Here is a 10,162-nt window from a genome sequence, read left to right as displayed (position 1 = left end):
TTACTTTGATTTGATAATTAAAAGAATGTAAGAATTGAAAATATTCCTCAGTCAGCCAGCCGAACGGGCCTCTCTCTTGTCTACGGTTTCACCTGGGCAGAACATTTGTAAAGAAAAGGTGAGAAAATACCTGTTAAGAGGTGAAAAATAACCTGGTTTCCCCCCTGGTTTTGACTGCTTCATGCATTCATCTCTAGTTTATTAATAAACATGGGTTTGTTGATAGCATTAAAATGCAAGTAATGTTGATAACATTAAAATAAATTCTAAATCTGAGCAGCTTATTGAAATATTTATTATGGTGTTCAAGTACATTTACTGATAGTCACTTTCCATGCTAATACTTCTGAGCCATTATATGTGTTTTCAAAGCCAGCCATGTATCCCTTATTTCGTTTTATGGGTGGGTTTTTTCCCTTTGCTATTTGCCCAATTTCTGTGTAGTGAAAGGTTTTGCCCATGTACACTTTTTAATAGACTGTATGACATAAGTAGTTTTACTGATTTAATAGGATTGTTTATACTGCATCGTACTAACCGGGGGCTCTGAATAGTTGGCTCTTACTCAACTGTTTTAATTAGCAACAGTTTCATAAGCTTTGTAATGAGGACATATATTCACTGGAAAGTAGGTTGAGACAACGAAACTCCATTTTATGGCAGACATTTGCAGGTATTTGGTGGCAGTCGCTCAGCTGGTCTGAATTTAATTAGCAGCACAGAAGTGAAGAGTTCTTTGCCATTTTATAGGGCTTAAGTGTTACATTTTTTAATTCAGCTTTAAAGTGACCTAAAATCAAGGTGAGATGTTACTGTAAATGCTTCTTTTTCCTATTTTCCTATCTCCATGTGGAGTTCACACTGACACTAGGAGAGTTCGAGTTTTGAGTAGTTTATGAACGAAAGAGTAAGTGCTTTACATTTGGAGAGATGGAATTTCTGAGTAATGCAAAATATATATATATGTACTGCCAGGGGAGAAAACATAGTTAAAGCCAGGATGCACACTTGAGCCAGGTCTAGAGTAGCAGCAGTTCTTAATGCAGCTACTGAAGTCAGTGTCAGGAAGTCTCCCAGGAAGAAAATAGCTTTGGACAGGTAAGAGTGGTCTGCTGGCAGAATGTCGTGTGTTAACAAAAACAGCTCTTAAACTGCAAACATTTTTCTGTACAGCATCAGGTTTCATGACGGTAAAACCCTATAACTGGGTTTATGCCAGTTTTTCAAACTTCAGACAAGCTGTACGTGTTGTGAGCAGTTCAGTCTGGTGTTAAACAATGGCAACTGCTGTGGGTGGAACAAATTTCTCATGACAGGACAGCGCAGGATGAGCATGTGCTGTTGTTGGGGTCAGGGAGATGGCTTCAGGAACCGTGAGGTCAGGCCATTATACAGATGAAAAGACATATGAATAATGTCAACATTATTTGCTAGTTACTTAGTATCCCAGATGATGTTTATTATAGATACACAGTAATTTTTCTCTTCTAAAGTAATTTGGAGGTTATATTGCAAGGTGAAGTCGGGTACCTGTTCTGTGCTGGGCGAGGTTTCTGTCATGAAGGAAAAAAAATCTAGAGTTACACTAGAGAAGATAATACCCCAAGAAGTACTGTAGGTCAGCAAATAAGCCAAACACCCCCTGGTTAAAGGAAAAAAATGTGTAAGATCATTCCCCTATTGTTTACTGTAGAGATGGCACTACCTCCCGTGTATTTGTATAGTGATTTTTGTATGCTTGTGCAGGCTCTTCCTGCATGAGGAAGTCTGCCTGAGCAGTTTTAAAGGTATATGTGTTAAGCTAACTTTCTGTTACGTATTTGCTTGTTAGGTATCCTTGCCTGTCAGCTTTCTTTCAGATTGTAACCTTTGTAAGCCAAATGGTGTCTTCTGTTCTTTCTTGTGTGCTACTTGGAACAAAGGACTTCAGCTCTGGTCAGGGCTAACAGATTTACCAGAAAAAGGGTAATTTTTGTAGCAGGAGGACACTCACATGTTACGATAAAGATTCTTAGGGAATTCGTGTCTTTCTAATTGTAGAGGAGAGCTTGGAAAACACTTGCTTGGAGTGCTACAGATTTTCTTATCTACCTCTTTTATTTTGTATTTCTGTGTAATGTCTTTCCTTTTAAGGTATACACATTAAAACTCACAAAATATGCATGGGCAAACTCAATTTTAATACGTTTTTTATTGTAGTACTGTAATTTACTTTGGTAAATTCGTATCCCTGTTTAAAGTGCCTTAAAGCAATTAAAACTTAGTTTAAATTCAAGTATTGTAAAATGTACAGAGTATAAGCACAAAAAAAAGCTGCATAGTGAAAATGCTAGAGCAGGCTAATACATTCAGGATGCCAAATACTCAAGTATTAACAACACCAGATCAGTATTAAGGTTAATGATAATGAGCCAGCTTCATACAGCAGATACAGAACTGTGGGCAATATAAATGCATCGTTCTTACCATTAACAAAAGAAGCAGAACTTAACGCGGAAAGAATTTGTAGTATCGGTTTTTGTAACACATGCTGTAAGTAATAAGGCAAATACTGACACTTAAATTAATCCTTCGCATGCTGCTGTGAATCCAGCAAATAAGGTACGTGGTTTTTCTAGGTTCCGAGCCCCTGCAAACCCAGGGGTTTCGGTGGGAGTTTGTGACATCCACGCCTCTTAAAAATCCTCATAAACAATCGTTCTCATCTTAATACAACAATTTTGTTTGAATTTTTGTTTGAAATTTGTCTCATAACGTTATAAAGGAGTATGTCTGAGTTTGCATTTCTGTTTTTTCTGTGTACAGAATCAAGATCACCTCCTGCACTTTGTATTTGCCTGTAGCTACTTTGAGTAGCAGTGCGGGATGCTTATGGGTGTGGTAGAATTTTACCTTGAATATGTAGCCCTTATTTTGTCCATTTAGTACAAAGCTATAATAGTTGCACCCTGGCATAATGGTGACTTGTTAGGCATACTAGATCAAGAGCAAAGCTTACCTATAGGATTTGCCAGAAGAGGAGTTGGTTGATAATATTTTAATTTTCATTGTTATAATACACAAAATTAATTAAATACCTGCATTAAAATGGTGGATTGACTCCTTAAATTTGAACAATTAAAGGGTATAATTTCACTTGCTAAGGCTAGGAAAGTTGTAGTACAGGTATGTGTGGACAAATAAGAGAATGATTGATTTTCAGTGGAAATTACTGCTTCAAAATCAGTGGAACAATATGGCTAAAATATTTTTGGTTCCTAACAATACTTTAAAAAATGTTTGTGTATTTATATAAGGGAAAGACATTTTTGCTCAGTCGTTGCCTAAAAAAAATAATTTAAAAACACCAGCCACTTTAAAAAAAATTATTCGTTAATAGTTTATGTATTTTAAGAGCATCTTTGTATGTAATTTTTGCTGTTAGAAAGTGTAACTTTAAAATATATTTCAAGAAGTATGATAATCGTGATATAAATTATTACAAGGATTCATCAGTCATTATGTGTATGCAATATTGAATAATTAAGAGAATGAAATATGCAGCTCTCACTTCCAGAAAGAGAAGACAATTTCTCTTTTACAAAGGCAGAATATGTCAAAGTATAAAGTTACAGTTTAATTTTTATAATATTTGGTGAAATTCTACAAAACAACAACAACAATGAGAAAATTAAAGGGCTGCACCCAGAGTATAAAACTAGGAGAAGTTAGGTTTCTTGGAATCTTATCTCCCTCGCTCCTCTCCCTTTCTTTTAAAAGACTTGTATGTTCTTATTGTATTCATCAAAGTACTTGGTAAGGTTTTGTAGTTGTAGCAAGACGGGAGGCCCTGTATGTCCATCTGCAGTTTATTTCCAGAGCCACTTGGAGATGAACTTGGGGTGAATTTGCTGTAGGTTAAGGTTTGATTGAAGGAATGCTGCAAGATCTCCTCATTACCAGCCTGACTTCAATGTCGGGAAGAGTTTTCTTCTTAGTATGTAAACATCCTTCGTCCGTTGCTGCTAGGTGGAGATCAAAGCGCAGTGAAACCGATTTTTTCCTTAAGCGAGGGTTGTCCTTAAAGAAAGATCCTTCCCATTCTTTAATGACTTCATCCACTTTTTCTGTCCTGAAAAAATAAAGCAAGTGTATTTATGATCCTTAAGGCAATGTGAATTATCTATCTTTAGGACTGCTTTTAAAATGTAGAGAGAAAGTGCATAATAAAGCATCAAGTTATTTAGATGGGCACTGGGACACTAGAATTTGTCCTTTTTTTCACAGGTTCATTCTCCAGAATAGCTAAATAAAGGGTGAGGGTTTGTTATATTCTTGGTTTTGTACTTTGAAGTAGACATGGATTCACAGCCACTGCTGCAAACACATCAGGCAGTTTGTTTCCAAGGAGAAAGCTTGGAATCCAAGCTCCAAAACTTTGCAAGAAACCTCCGTGCTGTAGTGGGCAGGACAGAATTCCTGCATCTGAAAGCCTTCGAAATAAGGAGGAGAAAAGCTGAGTTGGGATCCAAACCTCAGAATGTAGATCAAGATTAAATGAAAAAAGAAGGGCAGAGGTAAAATACGGAGAATTGAAACCCCAGCTGATTCAGTGATATTTAGGCACCTGAGTCCTCTTGATTTAATCCTCTTAAGTATGTGCCAGGATCCAGATCTGAAAGTCCGACGCGGGGGTCCGTACTTGGGTAGAGTGAGCAGCGCCCAGCCGAGCAGCCCCGTGCGAATCGGACTGACTGTGCAAGGTGAGCAAAGCTCATGTGTGCAAATAAGCTTCAGGTGTGGAGTGTCTCTGGTGGACCGTATGACGGCATTAGTTTTTAATCTGAATTGCCATGTTTTCAACAGCTGATTACAGTTCAGTATTAGCGACATGGCACACTACGGTTTGTTTTGAATGTAACGTTCAGTGCTAGTCTACAAAATGAGGCAATTCAATACTATTAAAATAATTCAAGGTGAAAAATACATACTAACAGACTTTCACAGGCCTGTTTAGGAGCCAAGCTTTTCATTCCCTCTTCGGTAATTGGTGAAATGTAGGAGTTTCCAAATAGCAAGTTAGAGCAGCCAAGGCTGCATTTATGTGCATGAATATGCCCCAGAGGGACTTCACAAACATGGTATGAGCTCTTTTGCTTTCAACCTTAAGTAGATTAATTATTCATAGTTTCATTCTTAACAGAAATAGCAATTACAAATCAGAAGCATCATCGTGATATTGTTAGCTTATGAAGTAGATGCTAATAAAAAGAGCTTTAAAATTTCATGTATTGTTAAAGCATGCCATTCGATATACCTTCAAGAACTGTCACTGTTATTCTGGAGCTTCTTGGTTCTATGGGCAGGATATAACATACTAAAGAAAGGAAAACTTAAAGCTACTGAAGTGCAATGCCCACCATTTACTCCCAATTGTTATTTTGTTAAATTCATGTTTATCTTACTGTACAGTGCCATGAGCTTCAGCGCTTTCCTTCGTAATATTTCCATCTAGGATTGCTTGTTTTGTCATCAGTTCCACCTTCTCACTTTCGTGCTTCTTTACACCATCTGTGAAAGAGAACGCAGATATACTAGGTGTGCGGGGTGTAAGGTCCGGACACAGGACCTAGAGGTGTTTTCCCTCCTGCTGCATTGGAAGGAGATCCTTTGTAATATCCAGCAATTTGTCAGTAGTCAGGAACCTCCTCTAGGGCTGCTATCCCCTAAGGGGAAAGTGGCTAAAAACTCACATGGAGGCAGCGTAAAGGCAATCTTGCTAGTGGTAGGCTTTTTGTCATCCTTCTGGTCAGGTATAGAGCAACGAAACCTGCAAAAGTAAAAATTATTAGAGTAATCTAATAATGTTGAATTACCTTAATCCAAAACTTGTCTTATGAACAGCTATGAAACATCTGAAAATATGAGAATCATGAGAAGTTCTGTTTGACTGTAGTAACTATTTGTTAGGATTTCTCATTCTGAGTATAGAAATGAAGAAAGTTACCAAAAATATCTGTGCAATTTCATGATTATTTTTGGACAGTCTTTAGGAAGTTTATTGTGTGCTAGGAAGAGTTATTGAATTTTACTAGTACTGAATTGCGTGTATTTGCGCAGAGTTAGAAGCATTAAATGGGAAACTGACCCCCCTGTTTGGAATCTTCCTACGCAAATGTGTGAGGTTCCTGGGCTGAAACCCTCTGTTTCTGTAGAAAGGACAGAGGGAGGCAACATTCCTCTGGCAGATTTCAGAGTCTGGCAAACATCATGGAGATATGCCGCTCCGGGAGTGTGGAATCAGTGAAGTTACAATGAAACCATTTCTGAGGATTTTATACTGTAATTTTTTAATGGTTGGTTCCTGTATTTACAATTCTGATGATTATTTCAATGAGAAGTTCTGAAATGGAAGATAAATATGAGCACTTCTTCTCTAAACAAGAAGTACCTGTTCTCTTCTTGCTCAAGCAGACTGCGATATGTCGCTATCTCCTCCTCCAGTTTCATCCTCGTGTTCAGGAGAATTTCATGCTCTTGAAGCTGTTTCTCAATGCCTCTTCTTACTTCCAGTAGCTCTTTCTCTAAGCATTCGATCTCAGCTTCTAAATTTTGTAGCTGCATGTGGTACTGCTGCTCTGTGGCACGCAGCGAGCGTTCCAAACCCTTTTCCTGTGAAATTTAACTCATATTTTAAGATTTGGAAAGCATATGTGTAAAGATGTTATACATACTTTTCGTTAACAATCTGTGTATTTTTACATCAGTTCTTCTAAGAATATTCTTTAGGAGCAGGAGTAAAGCTTTCAAGATAATACTTTTGCTGATAAATTTTCCTGTAAAATCTGTAATAATTTAAGATGGGATAAAAACCCATAGTCTTCTGTGGTACCAGCAATCCACTACCAGTGATTTTACGGATCTCTGATTCTACCTGTATGGTTAAAACAATGCCCAGCTCAGTACTGTGTGAAAACTGAGTGGTCTGTGTGCTCATGTAGCCTATCTGTGTTACTGCATTCAGTAAATTGCTGACATATTTTCTCATGAAGGAATTGATAGATTTGGTCTGCACATTCAAAAGAAGTTACAAACCTGATGTGAGTTGGTGAGGCAGAACAACCGGCAACTTGAGGGAATAGCATGCAAATGTATGTTTGGCAGGTGTGAAAACATGAGAACACGTGTATATTGAATGGATCCTGAATCAAAAGATGCGACGCTCTGACATGTGAGCAAATGATGGGGTTTTTGCATGTTGGTTAGTGCTCTGTGTGAGGAGCTGAAAGTCCACTGCAAAGCTGTGCATTCCTGTGTTTGCTGTATGTCTGCTCTATAGTGCGTGTGATTGTTACATAAACTGAATTTTGGAATAGCTTACATCAAGAAAAAAAAATTATTTTTTCCAGGAGATTTCAAGTTTCATTTTATGGTGCTTACCACAGCGTGGAGAGACTCGATTTCGATCTGCATGTGGTGCCACTGCCGCCTCGCTTCACAGAGTTCTGCTCTGGCTGCCTTTAACGCTTCTGCGTCTTTGTCCATTCTTCTAATTGTAGCTTCTTCTAGCTACAAGGGGTATAAAAAGATAACAATATTAAAAAATATTCAAATAGTGAAAACAAAATAGATAAAGATCTCTAGTTGGAATTTTTTCAAGTCACGTAAATTTGTTAAAGCTAACAGCGATGATTAATATTTCACGTACCGTGTAGACAGGCAGCCCTTATCCTGCTGTGTTCAATGGGAAGTGGTTGGCCGCATCTTTATCTGTAACGTATTTGTTGTAGAGGAGTTGCCATACAAATGAACCCCTTGTATTTAGACCTTTTTCACCTCTACAGGAAATGGGCTTCATGGAAATTTTTCCCTGATCTAGTCATTGACTAGATTTCAGATTGTCATTTGAGAGCAAGTACCTCCATTCACTTAAATTATGAATTTAAACACAAATAGCATCTTTATCCAAATCTACAGCTTTTCCTTGTCCTCTAAGGACAGGTTAGTTAAGATTTACCTATCACAGGAAGGAAAAAATTGGCACGTTCTCTGAGTATATGCTGTCACCCACATTAAATTGACAATTCAGAAGTGAAGTGCCTGTTCTAAGCTTACTCTGGATCTAAAATACTATTTGAGATAATTTGCCATCCTTAAAGCTGAAGCTTATTCTTAGAAAAAAAGTAAATAGTCAAGCAAGGACTGTATTGTGTTTGCAAGAAAATGTGGGATTGAGGGTTTTTTTTTTAAATCCCACTGAAAGTATTTTTTTAAGCCAACCCTGAGCATGTGTGGGGTCATTATAGATTTGGGCTCATCATTGCTTTAGATAATATGTTCATGCATTTAACTTCCAGGATGATTGTTTGGCTTATGACAGTTATTTTTCTCTTTTTGATTCTGAGTTTTACTGCAAGTGGTGAAGATGCCATAAGCACTTGAAACCTTACATGCTCTTTTGCATATTTCACTGCTTTATGCAGGTCCTTATGGTGCCATCAACTCTAAGGAAATAAGCTCTTTAATTCAGGTCTGATGAAGCACGTAAAATAAGTTCCCCTGGCCCTGTAACACATTGGCCTATTATAATTACACCATGCCATCATTTTGGTGAAAAATCTAGATTTGGCTAATCTGCAGGTGAACACTCAATATTCTTTGCTTGCCCTTTTTTGCCTGGGTGCTGCAGAATTTATGTGACAAGATGACATCAATACACATTGGCTGCTTTGTGCAAAACACAAAGTAAACTTGGCTTAACTGTCTAGTTTACGGCTGCCGTGTGTCATTGGATTACTGTGCAGATCAGCCAGACTGCAGCAGTAGTCTGGCCTGTGGTTAAAAAAAACCTCCAGAATTTCTGCAATACCGACAAAGTACAACAGGGTGATATAATACCTAATCTTCACCCTGAATTTCTTGACATTTGATGGCCAAAAATTGTTTTGCCATTTTATTTCAAAGTTCAGTTGAGTTGCAGAGATGTTTTGTATGTAAATCTGTAACAGTAGCATTGTGTGTGGGTAACATTTAATCGATCTGTATGAAAGAACAAATTATATTTGCTGAAGAGACATAGCTTTACTGTGAACAATATAAAATAGTTCTTGAAAAGGTACAGTTTTCTTTAATATAGGTGCTAAAAATAGTAAAGCTTTCTGTTTATAAACGGATTTGTTACATTGCCTTAGATTTTCAAGATGCTCTTTTCCTCTGGGATAACTAAACAGTGCTAGAGGCTACCATGTTACAGCACATGTCATCATTTTTTAAATCGCATTGCTATCACTGTTGCAGGTACAGCAAAACATCCAGATGAATTACACAGCATTCGCTCCATGTGAATTTCATACCCTAAGCAAAATCTACTTCCGTATCTTCTAGTTCACATCTTACTGCAGTAAAATCAAAATCCCTTCCCCAATAATATGCTGCATTGAAAAGGAAATACTGTACCTCATAGAGGCTGAGGGAGGAATTGTATAGACAGGGATTGTCTCCTTCCTCTGGAAGGTGTATGTCTGTATGAAGTCATTACCTGGGTCCTTGCTGAGGTGATGGTCTTTATCTGATTTCGGGTGATGAGCGTTTCATACTTTGCCCTGATCTCATTGAGGAGCTGGGACAGTTCCATTCTCCTCCCATCCTCCACCTTGGCTAGCGGAGCCTTATTGATAGGGTGAGCCGGCTGCTGCAGAGCCCCGGCTGCCTGCAGGGAGAGGGGCGAGAGGGAGAAGCTACGGGCGGGTTTTAAAGCTGCAGAGCTTCATTTCTGAGGAAGCGCTGGAAGGTCAGAGGCGTCCAATCGTTTCTACAAGCACGTTTAATAAAGCAAAGGTCTGTCATTTTCACAGCGGCTCAAACAATGATTTCCAAATTATGTGCTGGAATGAATATATACAATGTCTTTATGTTTTTGTTACGCTATAACTGGGTTTTTTTATAACCTCAGAAACGTGAGGTTAAGAGATGCAAAGCAAAGGACAAAACTGCAGCTGCGGAGCACATGAGTGCAGTCGCAGAGGGGAAGGGAAGGGAGCAGCTTCCAGCAGTCAACCCATGTTGGTGGCAGTGCTGCTGCAGTGTGCCCACTGGGCAGCCGTGCAGCACTGGAGCGGCATGTTTGGGGATCTTACAGAATTTCCATCCCTGAATGTTTTTAAGACTCGGTGAGGGGAAGCCT

At 38.4% G+C, this 10,162-nt stretch overlaps 1 protein-coding gene across 2 annotated transcripts; it reads right to left on the bottom strand.

Moving 5' to 3' along the window:
* Positions 1 to 2,233: 2,233 nt before the first annotated feature.
* KRT222 (keratin 222) lies at positions 2,234 to 9,688 on the bottom strand. 2 transcript variants are annotated; one of them, XM_009503281.2, is made up of 6 exons: positions 9,518 to 9,688; positions 7,420 to 7,548; positions 6,431 to 6,651; positions 5,733 to 5,809; positions 5,445 to 5,550; positions 2,234 to 4,111 (listed from the first exon to the last, which is right to left on the bottom strand). In XM_009503281.2, the coding sequence occupies exons 1-6, from the start codon at positions 9,611 to 9,613 to the stop codon at positions 3,898 to 3,900; spliced, it is 843 nt and encodes a 280-aa protein (XP_009501576.1). In that variant the 5' UTR covers positions 9,614 to 9,688; the 3' UTR covers positions 2,234 to 3,897. The 2 variants fall into 2 exon arrangements, with proteins under 2 accessions (XP_009501576.1, XP_064329564.1); XM_064473494.1 differs by having other exon boundaries at positions 9,436 to 9,561.
* Between the last annotated feature and the right edge of the window lie 474 nt (positions 9,689 to 10,162).

This window comes from Phalacrocorax carbo, chromosome 25, assembly GCF_963921805.1.
Source record: "Phalacrocorax carbo chromosome 25, bPhaCar2.1, whole genome shotgun sequence".
Taxonomy (NCBI): Eukaryota; Metazoa; Chordata; class Aves; order Suliformes; family Phalacrocoracidae; genus Phalacrocorax; species Phalacrocorax carbo.
This window is presented reverse-complemented; position numbering and strand designations above follow the sequence as displayed.